This window comes from Camellia sinensis, chromosome 8 (assembly GCF_055761805.1).
Source record: "Camellia sinensis isolate YWXY chromosome 8, ASM5576180v1, whole genome shotgun sequence".
Classification (NCBI taxonomy): Eukaryota; Viridiplantae; Streptophyta; class Magnoliopsida; order Ericales; family Theaceae; genus Camellia; species Camellia sinensis.
The window spans coordinates 31,779,715-31,802,873 of record NC_138968.1 but is presented as its reverse complement, the minus strand read 5'-3'; the positions used below and the strand labels follow the sequence as shown (position 1 = coordinate 31,802,873).

Below are 23,159 nucleotides of genomic sequence, written 5' to 3'. Positions count from 1 at the left end.
ATCTGTCATCCGTCCGCTAGATTGGCGAATTAGAGAAAATTAATTTGCATCCGTCCGTTAATTTGGCAGATGTGAATTGAGCGAATTGGAGGATTGAAGCGAATCGGTTTGACGGTTTAAAGTTTTATAAATTTTCAAGATAATTCAACTTGTGCACTTCCTCAAATTTTTTTTTATAAATTTTCAAGATAATTCAACTTGTGCACTTCCTTAAAAAAAAAAAAAAGTATTACAATCAATGACTTGAAAAAGTCTGCATGCCTCATCCATATATTACAATTACAATATGCTTCATCCACATAAAATATTACAATATGTGGTTCTTCAAATATAAAAACAATTCAAACTACCAATATCATGAACAGAGTAGTAGTAAAGATGGTATGCTTCTGTATTATTACATCCATATCTGTTTTTGAAAACCAAAGCCAACTAACATATATATCATCTTATTTATTTATTATTTTCAGAGTTAGATTTAAAAACCAAAAAATATAAATAAATAGTACATTTATTTTTTTCAATTCAAAAAATATATTCAAGTTGAAAACTCTTTTTCAACAGAATATATTCAACATAATATTTAATTTTTTTTTTCAATTAAAAGTACAAACAAAATATCTAAACAAATTGAAAACACAAAGTCTTACAAATTACTAATGGTGCTCACGGTTTGACGGTTCGATTGCGGCCAAATGAACCTCAAATCGGCCATCCGTCCAAAACTAAGCGAATTAGAAAAAATTAATCTACAACCGTCCGCTGGTCATCACACATCCGTCCAAAATGCGGCGAATCGATTCGGTTTTGTCGATTTGGGCGGATCGATATATCTGCTGCTCACCCCTAATAGACAGTCAAATATTTGGAGTGATTTGATCTTCAGAATCCTATAAGACAAATATTAATGGATTTGGCTCAATGTTAGTTGATTTACTCCGAAAGGTTATTCAAATTTGATTGGAAACGGTTCAATGAGCAATGACACAACTTTGTTCGACTTGAGCCAAATTTTGGACAGATTTCTTCATTCAGGCCTTTAAATTAGTATTTTTTTTTTATTATTCTACAAAGTAATTGATTTTCTTGTAACTACGGCTAAAAATTATTCAAAATTTCATCCGAAAACATAAATATATGATCTCAATTTATTATATATACATGACTTTTACAGTACACCAATTAAATCTTAGCTACATTTGTACATTCTGAATAATTTTTTAAAAAAATCCTTTTTCTGTGTAAGTATCTTTTCTTATTACCCTTACATAGCAATTCAAATTATCATCTAGATTCAAGGTCCTAAATCACATCCAATAAACAAGAACCCAATAAAGTGGCATTATTGCAATGCTGCTAATAAAAATTCTCATACAGGTGTGAACTTTAATGGGTGGGGTTTCTACCTAAAAAAAGTATTTCGGCCATAAAATAGTTTTAAAAGGGGCCAGGTGTGATCACATCAATTCTCAACTCAAGTTGTCCACGAAGAGATTGCAGAGAATCTTGGAATCCTAGGCCCATCTCAAGATCTCAAAACCCTAACTAACCCACATTTCTTCTTCTTCTTCTTCTTCTTCTTCTTCTTCTTCTTTAATCTCAAAGCTTTCTATAATGTTTCCTTTCCATCAAAACGATGATTTGTCTCAGATCCCTTGTACTACCCACCACCAACAACACGGTATCGATCAAGATCTGATCTTTTCTGGTCTTGATTCTCTTGAACTTGAAAGAGTTAATAATTCTTCAGCTACCAACTACTTGACAACTACCCAAGACTCTGAACATACAAGTACTGGTGTTGTGGACAAAGATAAGAAGATCAACCGTAGCGATATAGAACGAAAAAGAAGACGCGAAATGAGTACTCTTTATGCTTCCCTTCGATCCGAGCTGCCTCTTGAGTACATCAAGGTGATCACTCTCTACTTCCTTCTTATTTTCCTTTCCTCATATATATACACACAAATCTTGTAAAATTTACTAGGCTTTGTCAATTTCCTTTGATTATGCAACAAAAGGAAAATTATTTATACAAGCAGAATATTTATACAAAATATTCCGAGCCACAACAATGCATGTTTTGACTTGAAAAGAAAAGGACTACGATGTACAAAAATTCAGTTTGTCTAAGTACTAGCTGGGTTTTACATTTTTATGCAGTTAGGGTTGTATTGATGGGGTTTCATTTTAGGGTAAGCGTTCAACTTCAGATCACATGGAAGAGGCAGTGAATTATATTAAAAATTTGGAAAAGAATATCCAACAATTACGTCACAAGAGAGATGAGCTGAAGAAGTTTTCGAGTCCGGATTCTTTATATTCCGGGGATGGAAACTCAAGTCACTTCTTTACAGTATGCCCTTGTTTGGGAGGAGTGAAAATTGTGTTCAGTAGTGGCTTCAATGAAGAAAAATTGCAGCTATCAAGAGTGATGGAATTTCTTCTTGAAGAAGGACTTAATGTTGTTACCTGTGCTTCCACCAAAGTAAATGACAAGTTAATTCATACTATCCAGTGTGAGGTATGCATTTTTTTTTACATTTTAAATATCAGTTGGTGTGTGCTGGAATGTTGATACCAATATTTACTGATATATCAATCAATACTATCAAATATCAGCTGATATATGATTGTATAGTTATGTATCCCTATATGTTATTTAAAACCATGATCTTTAGGCAAATAATTCATTGATTGCAAAGTTGAGGCTTTATATATGTAGTTTACCTCAGGTGACTGATCCGAAGTGCTTCAATGACTCTGAGCTGCAACAGAAGTTATACAACGTTGTGACCAATGGTTGATTTAAATCTGCAAGTAGCTTTATTGCTTGGAGTTAGTTTGGGTGATGTTGCGATTTATCTGCTTGCGGATTCTTGTTATCTATTGGTTTTCTTGGTGTTGGGCACTAGAATAAGTCTACAAACCCAAAAAAAAATGCCACAAAATTGGACACATAATATGTATGAACGGATAAGATTTTATAAAAGTGGACTCAACTAACGAACCTCGTAAAATCTTATTTATTCATACATATACAGTGTCTGATCTATGATAGGTTTCAGTGTTTGTAGCAGAATTGGAGTGAATATGTAAAAAAGTTACCAACTTTTTTGAGTATGGATGATTTCGAGGTGGAATGTTTGTGTTAAGCATGTTTATTCTGTAGGTTTCTATTTAACAGCTTCTCTATGTTTAATATTTGAACTCCTTCATGGCAGATTCCAATGTTCAATGCTTGCCAGTTTGCTAGTTTTGGTTTTTGAGATTCATAAAACTCTCTATGTAAACTATGCCAATGTGTGTACCCTCCTCTTTTTGTGCACCCTCTTTTATTTATTGATGTTTTGATGTTTTTCTTTGTGTACATCTTGTACCCTTCATCGTCATCAATGAAGTTCTGTTTATTTTGAGATATTTAAACTTATACATGTCAATTATGCACATCGTTATTATGCATTTTAAAAGCGAACTCATTAAAGATGAACCGATTCATATGTTTATAATTTTGGTGATATGGTATTCCATAAGTTGATTATCACATCCCTAAGTACTAAAAAAATATTATTGTTTTATATTCGGTTTTTTATTTTATTTTAGTGGTAGTATTTGATACAATCCGAAACATGCATGACTGATACATGGATTGGATGATCAATTTTTTTTGTGTGTCGAGTGTCTATCGAGCAGTTGAGATGAATTCCTTTCTTTTTTTCTTTTTTTTTTTCCAGCAAAAAAAAGAATAACTTTATTGATGAACAAGATAATAGTATAACAATAAAGATAAGGGATAAGTACAAAAAAACATGATAACGAAACAAATCGATTCCAACTAAGTTGACATTGATAAGATCACCTAATCATATGGTAGCACACCATCAAAGATTGGTGAGTAACCAACTACAAACCAATAAAAACAAACAGCAGAAAATAGACAGCCAGCTTCCATCACAAACATCAATCCTCTATGAATCTCCTCTGCCCACATAAAACAAACAGCTATCATCACCAACCCTATAAGACCGCCCAATTATCCTGAGGACAGTGGCACATGGAAATGCTGGCTGTCAAGGATCCTTAGCTACCTTTTGATATAAGTTAGCAAAAATAAATTCATGATATCCTTTACAATTTGGGGGCACACAAAAAAGATTTTAAAAAATAAATAAATAAAAGAAAAAAGAAAATATGAAACACTTTTTGTTGACTTTTTTTTTTTAACAACAAAAATATATTTTATTGATGAAAAGCATAATACATAATACAATACAACCACATCAATAAAAAAAAAGCGAATGTAAAAAGTATCACAGCACGTATGATCATCTCAATTGAATTAATACCAAAATATGTATTCTATCATTTGCTAGCATCCCAAGTTGGTGTGCAAACCAACCACAGAAACAACAAATGAAAAACAATCACCCTGGCCACCAAAAGATCAGGGTCAGCAGCACAACCTATTCTGATGCAAGACCTGGCTACCAAAAGATATAGAAATGCTTGAGAGCTTGAAACTCCTCAGGCTCGAATGGCCCGAATTCAAAACGACGTCGTTTTGAATTTTTTTTTCCTTTCCTCTTTTATTTGTGAAACGAAATAGAGGGAGAAAAGAGAGAGAAGAGAGAAGAAAGAGAGAGAAAGGGAGAAAGGGAGCCGATCTTCCCCTGCCACTCTGTCGCTGTTGACGTCGCTGCCGTCGCCTCTTCTTTTTTCACTCTGTCGCCGCCGTCGCCTCTTCCTTTTCCACTCTGTCGCCGCCGTCGCCTCTTCTTTTGTGTGTGTGTTTCATCGATTTGGCTTCCAGACCTATATATGTGTGTATAGGGGAGTGGTATGATTTGTGGGTGGCTTTTGATTTTTCAGATCTGTGTATATGTGTGTGTGGGGGGGTTTGATTTGTTGATGATGACATGTTGATGATGACATGTTGGTGATGATGATGTTGTCTTCTTCTTTTTTCTTTTTCTTTTTCTTCTTCTTCTTCTTTCTTCTCTTCTATCTTCTTTCTTCTTCTCTTCTGTGAGTCAGAAAGGATGAAGAAAAGAAAAAAGAAAAAAAAAAAGAAGCCAAAATAATGTCGTTTTGGGATTTCGTGCCACTCGCCCCACAGAAAATTCGAGCTACGTAATGGGATTGCAAAAGATCAGGGTCATCAATAAACGTTTTTGAAAACACTTTTCACTTGAGTCAAGTTGGTTTGCCAACAAATTTTTCATTTAAATATAAAATAGTTGTTCAAAAACCTGAAGCATTTATTTATTTATTATTATTATTATTATTTTTTACGGGGATAAACTTTTTTTGTTACTTTTCACTAAAATCAAAATATTTTCAATTTTTCACTGAAATATTTTCAAATATTTTCCTTACTAATTTTTTCCCCAACAATTAGCAGCATTCACTAGTTGATGTAAAAGTATTCAGCAAAGCTTATCTATCACAAGTCTAGTGGGGACACCTTGGGGTTGGAAGTCTTCTCTCTTTAAATTTCATATTCAACATTTATTAGGTATTATTAATTTTTTGGGGTCCTGCCCGCAAACACATGGGGGGCCAATTTGCGTGAATCCCGAAATTAGTCGGAAATGCGTTTAAATTGATGCAGACACTTGGTCATCAAATAAATATGTACTAGAGGCAATTTTCTTGCATACGTTTTATCTACAATGGAATGGTAATTGATCTCATCGATAACATCGTCATAAATGTTTAATAAAATCAGTTGATCTAAATCGTTGGAATTTTAATTGGGGTAATTATTCAGTAATTTTAGAATATAAACACGTGATATTTTATAATATTATGATTGGTGGAGAAGGTGAGTGGGTGAAGTATTGTGCTGAGTGATTGAGAAACATGAAGAGACATATTAAATAATAATTAGTTAGAGAATAAATACACGTAATAATCCGATAATCCTTTAATTACCCTCTAATGGTAATGAACGGTATTATTGTGTTGCTTTCATATAAGAGAAATTGGGAATAGCTTCTCTCTCACCTGGAAATGAATTAGCCGGTGCTATTGTTTGCCTTGGCGGACATGACTCTAAGTCCATCTCGTTAATCTAAACTGTTTATTGCGTAGTTCTTGTTGAGTATATCATCCGTACAAAAAAGCATATTAATCGGAAATCAATCGCTAATTGATTAAATTACATTTGTGTCTATGATTTATTTTTAAAATCATAATTGTCATTGAAACAAATGTAATCTGATCAAGTAGTTATTGATATTCGATCAACTTAATTTTTTAAGGAGATGATGAACTGGACGAGCTTTACACATTCATGATTTGAATCATTAAAATAGGCATAGAGTCAGGCCTACCGCGACTCAACAATACCATCCAATTTGATTACAAAGGATAACAAAGTGAGTAAGGATCCTCTAGAGTAATTTTTTCCTAAAGTTTCCTAGAGTGCTACATTGTGTGGTTGAGATTTATTGGCAAGTCACATCAATTTTTCTGATGTGACTTACCAGTAAATCTCAACCACACAATGTAGCACTCTAGGAAACTTTAGAAAAATTTCACTCTAGAGGAATGTAGCACTCTAGGAAACTTTAGGAAAATTTCACTCTAGAGGATCCTTGGTGTAACAAAGTAGAGAGAAGTTGTACCCATCATATATATATATATATATATCCCAGGAGGAAAGTGACATACAAGGTTTTAGAGATCAATTCTAACCGTAATTTGAGTCGTTAGGAAAAAGTCATCCGAACTAGAGAAAAAATGAAAAAAAAAAAAGAAAAAAGAAAAAAAAGGGACCTTTAGCCATAAATTTTCGAAAATGTTGCTAATAATTTTAATAATTGCAGTTTTAGGGACAACTAATTTTGCCGAAGAAGATTTACTTTTAAACATGAAAATTTTGGTTCCAAAAGGGGATAGTATTTTGTTACTAAATATCTAATTTTGTTGTTAAAAATACAAAAATAGCACGTTTCACTGCTGGAAAATCCACTTTTAGCGGCGTTTAAAAAACGCCGCTAAAAGCACTAAAAACGTCGCTAATTCTTTTTGTGACGTTTAATACCAAACGCCGACGACGCGGCCGTCGCTATAACTTTATGGCGTTTGAAAAACGTCGTTATATTAGTATAGACGGCGTTTTTAAAAACGCCGCCAAATATCCTACCTAACTGTATTATGACGTCACTATGGACATTTAGCGACGTTTTTGAAAACGCCATCATAGACATTTATACATTTTAAAATCTAGCCGTTAGAGTGGGATATAGTGACGTTTTTTAAACGCCGCCACAACCTTTTTTTTTTAATTTTTAAATTGTGCTAATTTAATATGGTTGAACAAAAAAAATACCTGTCAAACAATTATCAAAAACTAATAATTGATGTTTATTAAAATAATAAATAAACTAAGCTTGAAAACAAAATTAAAAATAAAAAACAATGCATTGCATACCTAAGAATAGAAACAATTCAGATTTTAAATACATCAATTAAAATCAAAATGGTCAAGAAGTGTAATTTCTCCAAAAAAATTAAAAAGGAATAGAAAGCACACTAATATGGATCTGTTGGAGAGATTGTTTTGTTGTTTGGTTCTTTGTTAAGAATCTTATACTTTGCACATGAAAGAGAATGGAGCAACCTAACAACATCATCATCTGTCAAGTTTAATTGAGTCATGATTTCCTGATAACTCAATCTGTCTGAGGCATTAAAAAGCAGCAGCACAGAAGCCTGTATTGATGAAATGCTAAAGCTCAAACCTTTGCGTTAAGAATCATAAATCCATGCATTAGATTAAAATAAGTTTCTTCAACAAAATACCTGGTAGGTTGTCACAATTAGCTCCATAGTTTTGGGTTCAAATTTTCCATTGAGGTTACAAGTACCCAATGAATAAATCCATGTAAGTTTTCTGTGTTTTGTTTTTGTTCGATAGAATTCTCTGAAAACTTCCACACACTTAACCTAGAGCAGAAGTGAATAAATAGAATGACGTCAGTGGGAATGTTCGGCAACACAGCATATGACATAAATTCACATTAAAAGAAGCAATTTCAAAATTTCAATGTGTGTGCGAATAAAAATCTACAAGCATTGCCATTTCTGCTGGGAGGTTGAGGTCAAAAGACTTGTAACTAGGCCAAAAGCCATTAGTTAGGACAGTAACAGTCAGGTCAATCCCAGGACTTGCATCTGGATTGGTTTTGAGGTACTCTTCAAAGTTAGTTTGATTTTCCCTTGCCAAAGTCAAATCTGTGACCTGGAAAATAGCAAAGCATGAAAACAATTATTTTTTGCAAGGTTTATAATATGATTATTTTTTTATAATATGATTATTTTTTTATAAATACTTTTCACTGACACAATGTCAGTTTAATATCTCCTAATTTGATCTAACCTTTGTTGCAAGGTTTTAATACACGAAAGCAAAATAGAAATAAACATGATAGAAAAGGCAAACATATGTTGATATCAATATATATATATACACATATGTGGCCAAGCAACCAATTTATAAATATAGACAAGATCTCTATGAAAATTGGCTTGACAAACAAACAGCCTATTAATATCTCAACCAGTTTTATATGTATCTAATTGAAAATTTTTATTTAAAATTGACACAAAGCATTAAAATCTTTACCTGCTAACCGCTAAAACTGTTAGACATAATGGTTTAATAGATAAACTATCGTACAAGACATAAAAATAAAAAATAAAAAATAAAAAAAATACTTGTTGTCTAGTACAAGAAAAATTAATTGATATTGTTGAGACACCAAGTGACACACATGGCTGATCAGACACCTAAACAATTTATCACTTAATGCATGCCACTAGCAGTCAGCTATAATTGGGGATACCGGGTGGTTCTTGTGCTAACTGCTGTGATAACACATATTGTACCATATTTTTTTCAAAAATTAATTGATATTGTCCAACTTGTTCAAAGATCTTAATCCGTTGTGAGTCATGGTTTGTCTCTTCAGGCCAATCTGACCCAAGTTTGTTATAGTTTCTCCTCCGCATGGTTTGTCTCTTTAGTATTTTATTACTGGCATGGTTTGTCTTTTTAGTATTTATAACAAAGAGTCTATGAATTTCAAGTTCCTTAAGCAATGAGAAGCAAGCAAGAATATCAGAACCGAAATAAATCATTTCAAAACCATTTCACACATAGAAACTATTTCCGAAAATAGAGAAAGAAATAAATCAACACATAGAAACTATTTCAGAAAATAGAGAAAGAAATAAATCAACGACAAACCTGTTCTAGCCGAACCCAGCTTTCGCTGGTGACCTTCAATACAATGTTGTGAAAAAACATAACAAAAGATCTTATTAAACAAGCTAAACAACAATAAAACAGATCTGCTAAATTACAAACCTTTAAAGTTGGGTTTGTCACCATCATCATTAGTTGCAATATAATCACAGAGCTCTGTTATTTTATCTTCATTATTAACTCTAATCCAAAGCATCATCTCATAGTAAGCTAATCTTAATAGTGAATTCGGATTCCCCTCATAGATAGCTTCACAGAAATATACAAATTCTTGTACCTTCTCCATGTCGATTAAAAACATCTTAGAAATGGACCATAAGTTTCCTCCTCCAGTCACCAACTCACCATCAAGAATATACTTAGAGCACATTCATTTCATTTCACAAATCCTGATTAAACTTGTAGTATCTTGCTAAAAATTTCAATAACCAAATTGAAAGAGACGGGAAGGAAGAGCTTGAGAGAGAGAGAGAAAGAAAGCAATACCTCGCTGGTGCAAATGGTGGTGGCGGTGCAGATGGTGGTCGCGGTGGAACTTCGAAATCGAGAGAGACAACTTCAAAATCGAAATCACTCTGAGATCTCTGAGACCGATATGAATCTCTGAATCTCACAGATGAATCTCTGAGAAATCAAGCACAACCAAAGATGAAATCAGATCTAGAGAGAGAGAGAGAGAGACGGTGGAGCTTTGAAATCGAGAGAGAGATCTTCAAAATCGAAATCGCTCTAAGATGAAATCGAAATCACTCTGAATCTCAAAGATGAACCTGTATGAATCTGAATCTCAAAGAAAATAGCTCTGAATCGAAATCGCTCTCAAGGGTTTAGAAGCAATTGGGGGTGAGCAAGAGAGAGGCGCGATTTGAAGGTTTGAGGATTCAAAATAAGGGTTTACAAAAGGCTTTAACAATCATTCTCAGCTTCAAAATGGGCTCTGTGAGTGAGAGAGAGAGATGTGCGTATAACATCTCAGATTCAAAATAAGGGTTTCAAAATAAGGGTTTCAAAACAGAGGGAGGCAGAGGCGCGTGAGGCTAACGGATTTGGAGGCGCTTTAAACGCCTCCTATTATAAAACGGTGTCGTTTTGATTAAAGGAATAAGCGACGTTTAAAAAACGCCGTTAATTGTTAATAAAAGTGACGTTTAAAAAAACGTCATTAAAAAAACGCCATCAAATCTCTTTTTTCCTGTAGTGTTTGATATCTAATTTTGTCTTTAAGAAGTGATTTCATCTTTGATTTTCTATCTCTAAAACCTTAATTTATTGTAGTGGTCATTTGATTTCTTTTCCCTTGCTTTTGCTGTACTAAAGAGAATTTCAGCATTGTTATTTTAAGGGTTTATCATACTTTATATCTCTAAATTATTGTCAAATTATCTATTTAGTTCTTGAACTATCAATTGAGTTTAGTAATTTCCTTAAGTTTATGAATCAAAGTCTATTTAGCCCGTAAACTATAGATTGAATCTATTAAGTTCCTAAAATCTTTAATTCAAACCTATTTAATTCCTAAAAAGATTATAAAATTAAAATATATGCCCATAAATATTAAAAATTAATAAAAGACCTTACCTAATTAAAATTTTAGTGCAAAACAATCTTAAATTTTTATTGTCTTTAAAAAGTATTTTATTTCATTGTTTGATTAAATTAGTATTAGAGTCTGATTTTTCAATTTTGCCAATAAAATTATATGAGTATTAGATATATTAAAGAAATATAAGTATATAATTTAAAAAATAACATTTCGTTGCAAATAATAATAGAAAAAATAATATATTAATTAAATTATAAAAATAACTTAGTGAAAAACATAAAAGCAATTAACTAGAAATTATAAACGAAATCTAACATATAATACTAGATAAAGACAAACGCACATAGCCATTTTAGAAGATAAGTAAAAAAATACTATAAATAATTACTCTTGTCCTTAGGCCTCGTTTGGGAACATGCTAATTTAGTAATTTTTTGGCTATTTGGCTAAAAAGGTAGGTAAAAAAAACTTATATGTTTGGGATGACTTTTTGGCTAATTACGAAAAGATGTGCAAAAAGTAGAGACAAAAGAGAATCTTTGACTTTTTGGTATGAGTTGTTGGCTTTTTGGTTAAAATGATAACTTTTTGACTTTTTGACTAAAAAGGTAAGTCCCCAAACGGTTATAAAGAAAATTCATCATAATAGCTAGTGCCCACTTTTCAAAAACAGAATAAAAATTTAATAGTAAAAATTTTAACTAGATAGGATCTTTTACTAATTTATGATATTTGTGAGATTATATTTTATTTTTGTAATTCTTTCAAGGACTAAATAAGTTTAATTTAAATATTTTAAGGACTTAATAATAGACCCTATCACAAAGCTCTTTATACTTTAGGGGTATAAAGTGTAATAAACCCTTACTTTAAACAAAGTAGTTAAATTCCTTGTTTTAGAATGATCAAAATGACAAACCATACAAAGATCCAAATTAAAAGAAGATAAGTGACCAATCTGTATGGTCATCATCCAAGTGCATAGAGCAATAATATCCTAAGCAACATATGATTCTGTAAATAATATTTATATATATATATATATATATATAAAAGTAAACTAAAGTTAATTATTTAAATGATTGAGTTGGGAGTCAACAATTTTACTCAAGTTAATTATTCAAATGATCAATTTATGAAACTTTCAAAGTCACCATGCCAGTTTATGAGATCAGGGTGAACAATTGAAAAAATCAAAAATCATGAGAAAAAATAAAAATAAAAAAATACGATAGAAGATAATTGCACGACATATTTTGCCAAAATAAATTTGGTTTCAGTTTTCTGAATTCAATTTTTTTGAAAATTAATTTTTTGTTTTTTGATTTTTTTTTGTTTTTGAATGAATATTTTTAAAATTTTAAACATTTTTTTTTACTTTTTTAGATGCACATTACTTAGATGTATCTAAATAGTAAAATATTTATAAAAAAATATTTCAAAAAATTAATAAATACACAAAAAATATGAAAAATATATAGTATTTAATGAATTTTTTAAAATATTTTTTTCATAAATATTATATTTTTTAAGTGTATTTATGTTAGCTGTGTCTAAAAATAAAAATAAAAATTCTTAAAATATTAAAAAAAATCAGTGAAAATAATTTAAAAAAAAATACGAAAAACGAAAAAGTAAAATTTTCTGAAAAGTAAATTGTAAAAACTGAAACCAAATAGAGTGATATATTTTGTATTCTATACGATTTCTTTATTTCTCTTTACCGTTTTATGATTGGGACCATTCCATTTCTTTTGTTAAAATTTCAAATTTCAACATTATTAACATGTGTATATAACTTAATTTTGGATCCAAAATCATAACACAATCTCATTTTAAAGAGAAAAGATATAGGGCACAATCCATTCATATCAACAGTGATATACCCAAGTACCATATGCTTTGTCAGTAGTATTATTAAGTAGAGGATTAGATTAAACAAAAGAAGAAAGATATGATGACATATATTTAGTAAATATGGCAGCTCTGGAGGTAGGTGGAGACCAGATTCTGGTAGCAGTGCCCAATGTTCAAGAGTCTGGAGTGATATTCTCAGGTTGGAGCACAGCAATTCTAACCTATTTTGCTTCTTTATGGATAATTCTGTCATTCAAGTAGGGAATGGTATGAGGGCTAGATTTTGGGAGGATAGTTGGGCTTCCTACAAATGTTTGAAGGATGATTTTCCTCGATTATTTGAGTTGTCAGTAGAAAAAGAGGTCACTCTTAAGCAGATGATGGATAAAAGAAATGGCTTATCTGAATGGAAGTTGAGTTTCAGAAGGAATCTGAGAGTTTGGGAGGAGGTTGAGATGGAAAGACTACAGTCCATTTTGTTTTCATATGACCCGTCTTTATCAGAAAAAGCTGATGCATTGGCTTGGAAGGCGTCATCTTCAGGTGTGTTTACAGTTAATTCAATGTATAATAGAAGATGTGTAGAGCAGTGCTTGGAGACATCAAGGTTGATTTGGAATAATATTTCTCCACCAAAAGTTCAGTTTTTTGGTTGGCTCGCTTGGAAGGGTCGAATCAAATCAAGAGCTTTCCTCCAAAGAGTGAGGTGTCTTAGTGATGAGGCTCAACTGAACTGTGTTTTTTGCAGCTGTGAGGTGGAATCAGGGTGTCATGTTCTGGTGCAGTGCCCCTTTGTTTGGAGGATCTGGACAAATTTGCTGAATTGGTGGGGTTTGATTTGGGTGATACCTGAAAAGCCCAAAGGGCTATTAGATTGGTGGAGAGGGTACAAATGGAGAAAGTTTGAACAGAAAATCTGGGAGGCAATTCCTTTGGCAGCACTGTGGTCTGTGTGGAGGCTTCGAAACGAGTGTATCTTTAATAAAAAACAACCTATATTGGAGGAGGTTTGTGAGCTAATTAAAACTAGAGTTGCACTGTGGATTACTGCAACCTCTAGCGAGTTCCATTACTCAGTGCATGATGTGGTGGCCAATTTGGATCAGGTAAGGCATGCATTACATTGTGGCTGACTTGGTGGTATTGTTGGGGGTTTTATGGTCCACATTGGTGAGCAAATTGGGGTAAATAATATCAATAGCCTGAAGATGTGGAGGATTCCGAACCGATGTTCTGGGTTGCCTAGAGGCAGAGAAGAGTGCAGTGATCAGAAGTAGCCTATCTGATGGGGGCCTTAATAAGCTGCTGTGGTGATGTGGGTGTTCGGGGTGTATTCCGCCAGTTGATCTATTGCTCCAGCAGTGGGATTTTTGCTGCTGTAATCTGCCTGATTGTTCTGCCTCTGGCCAACTAGCAGCAGCAGGCAATGCTAGATGGGTTCGTTTTGGACTCATCTAACCTCTCCCAACTGCTATGATCCGAGTTGCTGTGATCTCAACTGCTGTGGCTGGCTGCAACTTCTTATTTGTGCTCTATCCTCTTCTAGCTGTGATCTGAGTGGCTGTGGTCTGAAAGGTGGATTCTCCAACCTCTCCCAACTGCTGCTATATGTGTTATGGGGGGTGGGGGTGCATCTACTGTTTATGCTTCCCAATTTTGCATTAGGTATGGCCCAGTGGTTTGCTGCTGGTCTACTTGGTTCTCTGCTAGGTCGTCCTGCTTCTCCATTTCCAGATCTGGTCTATGGGCTGCTGTTTGTGATTCTGCTGGTCTATGGGCTGCTGTTGTGTGATTCTGGTGGTCCCTTAGGCTCTCTGTGGTGTGGTTGTTTGTGGAGTGTTTTGTTGTTTTTTTTTCCGCTCTGTTTGTTGGTTTCTCACCAACTTGGAGCCTTGAGTGCGTGCTAGCAGATGATTTGGTGTGCGTTGTGGTGCCAACCTAGTTGGGATCTAAACGTTTCACTGTGATGCTTTTTGCACCCTCTTCTTTACTGATGTAAGGATCATCTTGTTATTTTTTTTTCCATCAATAATATTTCTCTTTTGCCGATCAAAAAAAAAAATGATGACATATATTTTAAGTGTGAAAGATTGGAGGCATTGATGCTCTCCACTCCAATGGCAAATCCCCTCATTGTCCACAAATCTCTTTTTGAAGTAGAAAACTAAGTTATATTTATTTATTTTTTTTCTTTTGATTAAAGTCATCTAAGAAAGTTACTTAAAGTAACTAATTAAATTAAATGTGGGATCCAATCATCATGAATTAAGAAGGGTAATGGAATGGAATAAAGCTGTAATTTGCTTGGTTTAATTCGACTTCAAGCATGCAAACGTCATAGGCCAAAATTAAGGACTTTAGGCTTGTGAAAATGAGTCTATATACAAAAGGTATCATCTATAGGACTTTAATTACTTTAATCTACTCCTTTCTAGTTTAGCCAATTTATAACTGATGAAGAAGTGGATGAAATAGACCGACGTTCCAGTGATATTCATATGGACTGCATTAATGGAGAATTATAAAAAAAAAAAAATGTAAATTATACATATCGTCTCTGGAATTTATCTTTAGTATCGATTTGGTCTATGTTTTACTAATTGTATTAATTTTACCTTTTAATTTTTCACTTTATGTCAATGAGAAATGGTTCATTTTAAAGGGAATGGATCATTTCAAATTGAATATTGCTGAATAACCCCATCTTTTTTTCTTTGGTCACCACCCTTTTTGGAACCTGTTTGGCTAGAGGCTATTTGGCTAAAATAAATAATAAAAACAAAATAAGTTAAAATAGCTAATAAAATAAAATGTCATATCCAATCCATAATCATTTTACTTATTCTCTTATAATCATCAAATCAACTATAAAAAAATCAACTACCATCTCAAACGTAATTTTTTTAGCTAAACTAAAATAACCAAAAAAACTAAATAGTCAACTAAAATAATTTATTTCCAAACGAGACCTAAATATTTTGGTTGCGTTTGGTAGAGCTTTGTAATTATGATTTGAGAGTATGAGTTGTATTTTGAGTTTGTGAGTTTTGAAATTATGATTTGAGTGTGGAAAATTTGTTTGGTGAAAAGAGTTTTGAAAAGAATTTTGAATTGAGTGGATAATTTTTGATGTGACATTTGATATTTGATACAAAAAATTATAACTCATAACCAAACATAGAACTCAAAATTCTACTAAACTACATAAAAAATTTTAAAAAATTCGAAAAATATTTTTTTGGAATATATAAAAATTAACATATCAATTGCCAAAAAAAAAAATTGCACTGTACTGGTCAACCGGCCAGACGACTGGTGGGAGGTCCAGTGGATCTATCGGTTAGGCTAAATTTCGAAAAAAAAAAATTGAAAATCGCACTCTCAAACAAAGTTTTCTGTAGAATTGTGGAAAATTAATTTCACATACCTATTCAAACATCATATTCAAATGTGAGAATAGAAAACTTGTTTGAAAATCGTCCTAAACAGGGCCTTTGATTTTTTTTTTCTTTCCAACACTCGCCTTAATTCCAAATCTATCCTATCTCTTACATTTAAAACCCTAATCATAGCCCCCTCACATCCACTTCCGATCAGTGCCACCAACACGTCCGACGGCCCACCCTTTCCTCCCAACCACCCTCAAGTACTTGACTAATGAACTCTTTTAATTCCTTGTTTTAATATAAAAAGTATTTTGAGGCAAACAAAAAATTTTTTTTGGTGCGCGCGCGCGTGTTGCGTGAACGATCCATATTTAAGTAGGTGAAAAAATGTAGCCAATTAACTTGTCAATAAATTGCCTCTCATAAATGTATGAAATCCATTAAGGTCATGGAACATAAAGTCAAAATTAAAATTATGAGTTTAGTTTCATTTTAATCTGGTTGTTGATTGAAGAGTCCAGTTCTACTATTAAATTGTGTCACATCAGTATTAATTGTTATATTTTTAATCCCCAACCAGTCATACCACTTTTTTTTATTAATAACTATTATCATACAGAACTTAAATGAAGCTTGAATTTGTCTTTTTCTGCAAGGTAATTGTTATACCAAAATTGAAGATCTATGGTCCCCCAGATCATCTCTACTCCTTTTAAACCAAAGTTTGATGATCTTTGGTCCCAAATCTTCTCTGCTCCACACCAAGAACACACCAACCAACAAGATCAGATCATAGCTGAGACTACGGCTGACAATAATCAGAATGCTAATGATAACATCAGAAGAACAAATTTGTGCACGTTAAGTGTAACAATCCCATCACGTAATATACTTTTAATTCTTTAATTTTGTATTATTATGATTTTTGGATGCATATCTGTTAATCATAGAAATATCTGTTGTGATTTATGTTATAACATGAAATTGATGCACTACAAGAATTCACACATTTGTCGACCACTTTTGCCGACCAAAATTTTTTGTTTATTATGTCATATGACGTCAGAAACCGAAATTAATTGGTTTATTATGAATGGCATAATTTTGTCTAATAATAAGGTTGATTAAAATTTTATTCAATCTAAATTAATTAAATTAAATCAATTTAACTAGTTTTGTTTGATTAAGCCTTAAGCCCAATTAACTAGCTTAATCCCTATTTAGTGCATTAGATGAATCAAGCCTATATATATGTTAATTGAGGTGATTAGCCTCATTCTACACTAAAAAAATCTGAGAAAGAGAGCTTTAGACACTACTAGAAATAAGACTTTTTGCGTCTATTTTTTTGCGACTGATTATTTAACGGTCGCAAAAAATCATTTTTAGACATCAAACATCTCATTTGCCTGATCCAATCGTGTTCTTACAAAAATAAAAATAAATAAAACGTCTCATTTTCCTGACTCTCTCTCTCCCTCTCAATCCCCCCCTTTTTTTTTCTTATTTCCCAAATCTGGGCTCTCTCTCTCTCCCTCTCAAAATCTGTCTCTCGCTCGACTCTCGCTCAAATCTCACTGCCTCTCTCGCTCGAATCTCTCGCTCGAATCTGTCGATCGATTCAACTTTCTCAAGTCCACTACTGTTGAAGATTTCATAATCGGTAAGCCTAAACACATCTTTATCGATTCAACGTTCTCTGTAATGATCCGAGAAATCAAGTGTGCTCTGAAATGATTTTTTTCTACATTTAGATTTGAATACAAAACAAATCTAGGTTACAGTAATGAAAATCAATCCCATAGAGTTACAGTAAAATTCTGGAATTAACCTAGATTTGTTTGAATTAATCCCATAGATATGACATTACAAATAGATTTGTATATGACATTATAAATCCATAAAGAGCTCATATTTTTAGTTTGTTTGAATCCGAATTACAACCTAGATTTGAATTTCATTGTCTGCTTGTATTCACTGTTTGTGGATCAAATTCTGGAATTCTAATTTGAATTTATGAAATCAATTTTATGGTTTGTTTGGTGCAACTTATTTGAGGCTGCTTGTGATTTTTTCTCTTCAAAATCTGTCGGTATTTGTTGCAACTTATGCATACTGTAATGAGATGAAAATAGCTGTAGAAAGTTTAGTATGGGGAAATTAGGAGGGTTGTTTTAACTTTTGTGTTTTGATTATTAACTTTTGGATTATAAAAAGTTACACCAAATGAGGCCATCATTATTGTTATCATCGTCTTTGTCATCTAAATGTTGAATTTGTTATCGTCCTATTTTTTTCATTCACAAGCCCTGTTCTAGAAATAATCATGTGCACTAGGTCCTATTTTTTTCATACACAGGCCCTGTTCTAGAAAGAATCATAACTCCGGTTTTTTTATTATTTATTTTATTGAGTTGGAAATGAAGAACAGATTTGACTTTGTTGATCTCAATCTTTCATTGGGCAGATACTGATATTATTGCAGCACAGATCCACCTTCTCTATAATTAAATATCTTCAAGTTTAAGCTATGGGTTTTGTTGGTGGTTTAGTTGAGCCATTACACTACTACACTATTAGAGGAGATGTCTGACTCCTTTGTGCATGGACATGTGGCTCTTTACAGATCCTTGAAGTAGCTTCAAAGGCACTCATTTTAACAAACAATATATTTATGCATATCTCCTGATCTATATATATATATAGTTACACATTAAACATGTTTTTTTCCTGATCTTTGTTATTTAACTACTGATAGTTCTGTATGCAAGTGATTTATGTAGTTATTTGATTGCATGATTTCTTGGGTGACTGCATGATCTGATTTGTTTTATAGTTCTGTATGCAAGTGATTTATGCAAATCTGATTTTCAGGAGTTGGATCACCTAATAATACATTTGTGCCTTCAGTCAGGCCTTTTATTTTGCTAGATTTTGGGGGTCACTCACTGTTAAAACTTGAATAAGTGTAGAGCCATATGTACTTGTATGTGAACGTATTTTGAATGTGATTGATTAGTTTTCTACTCTGACTTGCTAATTGGGTTGTGTCTATTGGATGCCTACTATTAGATTTTAATTGATCTATGCTGAATTAATACTAATTATGCATTTTCATGGGCATGCTTTGACTTGAAACCTGTTTTAGAGGGTAAGTAAGTTGCTGGTGATACATTTCATAATATGTGCCAATTGGTGGATTTTTTATTTTTTAGTCTATAAATTGTATCAATCGGCCTTTTTCAAAGAATCTAATGAAGTGGCCTCAGTAAATTGTCATAGAGCTTTTTGATTAGAGGTGAAAGATGTGTTTGCCATCTAAGAAATTAAAAGATTTGCCCCAGGAATTTCTGAGATTTTTTACTTCAAATGCATTTGAAATTTATAAGAAGATAGTATTTTGTATTTGTTATTGAATAATCTGATAAAATTCTAATTATGGGGCTGGATTTTATAAATGCTTGTAAAGAAATGTTTCTAAAGTATATTATAATTGTTCATTCACAAATTCACCTAAAAATTCATCTTAGATTTCTACTTGAAATTTTGCCACTAATACAGTCAAAGGTGATTTTTTCCTTCCCTGCTGTAAAGTGAGAAAAAATGCAAGTGAGTTTGCTGAAAATAAAATAATTAAATTCAATGGCCATAGTGGAATTTTGTAGAGTTATAAATGTTTGAGTATTATGTGAGGTGTGCTTTTGATTTTTTAATTAATGTTTGTTTTTGTAGAATATAAAAGATATTAATGTAGGAAATCTTTGAATACTCCGAGTACAGCAACCTTATGATTTGTTTTACAGTTTAAAAGCAAGACAAAAAGTTGTGGATTTGGGGTTCTAATTTCTAAACGATTGATCTTTTTACAACTAGTAGTTTGAGAGCATAGCAGCAATTAGGTATTATTGTTAAATCAAAGGGCTAAGGGTTGGGGAAGAGGTTAGGGTCTATTAGTTCTCAACATGTAAGAGTTTCGGGGGCTGAATTTAGGCTATTCTGGGGCAGCAAGTACATATGCATGTTTACAATCCTTGTCATATTGGATGCCTACTATTAGATTTTAATTGATCTATGCTGAATTAAAACTTGAATAAGTGTAGAGCCATAAGATTTGATTAAATCTTCAAACTTTAACATATGTTTAGCATGTTATATGTTTATGTGTTGTTTTTATTATCAAGTGTAGAGCTTCATAAAGATTTTCTTGAGAGAGGTGCAATACTTACAAATTGACGAATTTTACGTTTTATCAATTTGCATATATACATATGGAAATTATTAACACATTATACTAACATATTGTAGGTGTCAGATGCATCTAGTGGGCAGCAAGCTTCAAAAGAAAATGAATAGGTATGCCACTCTACTATATTATTTCGCTTGATGTGGTTAATTTATTATTTCCCTTTCTATTTGTTGTCGGTAGATTGACCATTTAAGGATTTTCTACAAAGAGGGAGTGGAAGGAGATGGGAGATATATACAGTAAAAGGGAGTCAATGACTTACATATATAGTAGCATAATAGTAAAGTGGTCGTTCTCTCACTTTTTTGGGTCTAGAGAAATTCTTTGAAAACTCTTCGTGTTTTGTTTTCAGACGTTGAGTCATGGTTATAGAATCTCATGCTTGCCAAAAGGATGCTCGACATGATGGAATTGTCAAATTAGGATTCATGTCAATGCGATGACACTTTGGATTGTTATTATAGTTGGATGGCTTTCGGCATTTGCCACTTATAAGTTTTATAAATAAATAAAAAAAGAACTTGACATAAAATCAAATGTCTTTGTTATTGAACGTGGCCATTGTTCATATCTATTCTGTTTCCTTTTTGTAATAAGCTTTCATATTATCAACTGTCCATCTTAGAAAAGGAAGCACTAATGATGAGCTTTAAGTTTATGCTTTGGCACTGTCCTGAGAATCTTTTGTTGTTGGGATGCCCTGAGGATTACTCAGCATAACTTAGCAGGGTATAACTCTAAAAAAATGGCACTGATGTTTTCTGCAATGTAGGAATGTAAACTTTACAGGTGGATTGCAACCTTGTGGATTGTTAGTGCCTATGATTTATGCTTGTTGGTATCTAACTACCCTTTTATTTTGTTATTTCAGATAATTCAGCAATCTGGAGTGATTGAGTTTGATGGGTTGCGTTTCGGAAACATGCCTGCAGTTGTTACTACTGCAGTTGGCCAGATGGTAAAAAAATAGCATATCAATTACATGAAGTGAAGTTTTTGGTGAATGTCTTATTCTTTTGTTTTATGTATTACGTGGTTCTAAATTTGCATGCCATTGATTATGGTGGTGATCTATTGAATTAATTTTGCCTGGTGCTACTTTGTTAGATCATTTGAAGTTCTAATGACTTTGCAAGGATGAAAAATTTATTGCTTTAGGGCTTATTATTATAATTGGGACTCGTAACTTGTAAGTGTATGTGTGATGACAGAATACTCATCAAGCTGTTCACTGTTCTAATTCGGCTCCTTCCTTTGGCAGTGCAATTGTATAACAGTCACACCATTTGTGATTGTATTATGTGGGGAAGAATGATAGGTGAAGAACTAGGCATGAGGGAACGTTCTTGTGAGCCAAATTTTTTTTTTAAAGCTTTTTGTCAAGGAAACCAATCAGAGTAGTACCTTTGTTAATTAATTGTGATGCTTAAATGAAAGGAAGAAAATATTCACATGGTATTGACCAACTCTGTTACGTGGAGGCTGTATGATCAGTGTGTTTAGATGATCTTGCATATCGGTGATAGAGCTTTAAGTGGATTAAAAATTAACTTTCTTTTTTAATGCTGTAAAGGATACATATTGAACCACATCTATTTTGCAGAGGCTTTTTATCTATTGATTTGTCATTTATTAGCATGTCATGGTGATGGAGAACATTATCACATGCTGTATTTAATAGTAATGCCTAGTTTTGGTAGACAAGTCCATCAGATGACTTTCCGCGAAATTGTTGGAGTTTAACCTTTGGCATAATATGCACAAATTGGAGTTTTCCCTAGTGCTTCCCAGCTGCTTTCTCTAGACCTTGATAACTGGAGTTTTGGGCTCCTTTTTGATGTCTTGCCTAGAAAAATTACTAGGATTCTTCCCCTATAAAAACCATGTACTTTACCCCTAAGGTTTTTTTTTTATGCATTTCAACATTTCGAAAGTGATTTTTTACGTTACGGGCATTTTATGTACTACTTCAAATATATATGTACCTGATGGAAGAATTTTGTGCACGGGTAATTTTAACTAATTTGATTATTCGGATTGCATCTTTGCAGGTGGTTGCAGGTATGACCGGTAAAAAACAAGGGTAGTATGGATATTAGAAGTAAGCAATGATTTGTCTTATCCTGCCTCCATTCCCCTTCCCCTCTTACTCTGATTAGAGATTGGAATAAGATTTTTTTATCATGTGAGAACAAAGAATTATTGTTGCTACTGGTTATTCACCTTTATTTTTGCTTGTGGATTTTAATGCTGTTAACACATGTGGTTTCTCATGCTATCAATCGGAATTGGATGAGCTCCATAAGAAGCTTAGTTCTGCATGTTTGGTTGTCTTTACTTGATTGCATTTTTATGTCTTCTCACAATGATGTTCCCAGTCCTTTAAAGGCCTCGTGTTAGATCTTAAACCTTTAGTTCATCATTTGGGCTTTGAAATGCTTGTGCTTCATTGACATGCCTTTTATAAGTTCTATTAGTAGTATTGTATACTGGAAGTGTTTTGACAGATATTACCCCAACTGGAATATGATGAAAAAAAGTTTCACATATTAAAAGTAATTGTTTAATTGTGACATTTTTTGTTTTTATTTTGTTCAAGCTTTAATATTTGACGAAAATAGGAAGAATATCTAGAGGTTAGCTGTGGGTTTGATTTGTCTAATTTGTTTATTTATTTATTTATTTTTATTTTTATTTTTAATTTTTTGCGACTGTAACAAGATGGTCGCCAAAGATCATGTTAGTATTTTTCTTTGTTTTTTGCGACGGCAAAACAGGGGTCGCCATAAGTAGTTTAGGTGGTCGCAAATAATTTGCGACCGTTGCTTTGCCGTCGCAAAAAGTATTTGCCAC

At 32.7% G+C, this 23,159-nt stretch overlaps 2 protein-coding genes and 1 long non-coding RNA gene across 5 annotated transcripts; 2 read left to right on the top strand and 1 right to left on the bottom strand.

The window, feature by feature from the left end:
- The first annotated feature begins 1,289 nt into the window (after window positions 1-1,289).
- On the top strand, window positions 1,290-3,426 carry LOC145788786 (transcription factor bHLH118-like). Of its 3 annotated transcripts, none has more exons than XM_082882405.1 (3): window positions 1,290-1,914; window positions 2,195-2,524; window positions 2,736-3,223. In XM_082882405.1, exons 1-3 carry the CDS (start codon window positions 1,615-1,617, stop codon window positions 2,805-2,807), a joined length of 702 nt encoding a protein of 233 aa, XP_082738531.1. In that variant the 5' UTR covers window positions 1,290-1,614; the 3' UTR covers window positions 2,808-3,223. The 3 variants fall into 3 exon arrangements, with proteins under 3 accessions (XP_082738531.1, XP_082738532.1, XP_082738533.1); XM_082882406.1 differs by lacking the exon at window positions 2,736-3,223 and adding an exon at window positions 3,225-3,426 and having other exon boundaries at window positions 1,440-1,914; XM_082882407.1 differs by having other exon boundaries at window positions 1,480-1,914; window positions 2,726-3,223.
- Window positions 3,427-7,364: 3,938 nt separating this feature from the next.
- On the bottom strand, window positions 7,365-9,018 carry LOC145797664 (cullin-1-like). Its single transcript, XM_082885063.1, has 4 exons — window positions 8,932-9,018; window positions 8,087-8,248; window positions 7,810-7,953; window positions 7,365-7,719 (listed from the first exon to the last, which is right to left on the bottom strand). Exons 1-4 carry the CDS (start codon window positions 9,016-9,018, stop codon window positions 7,540-7,542), a joined length of 573 nt encoding a protein of 190 aa, XP_082741189.1. The 3' UTR covers window positions 7,365-7,539.
- An 8,475-nt stretch (window positions 9,019-17,493) lies between these two features.
- LOC145796874 (uncharacterized) lies at window positions 17,494-22,627 on the top strand. Its single transcript, XR_014337522.1, has 3 exons — window positions 17,494-17,723; window positions 21,178-21,264; window positions 22,358-22,627. It is a non-coding gene; the product is annotated as an uncharacterized LOC145796874 (long non-coding RNA).
- The last annotated feature ends 532 nt before the right edge of the window (window positions 22,628-23,159 follow it).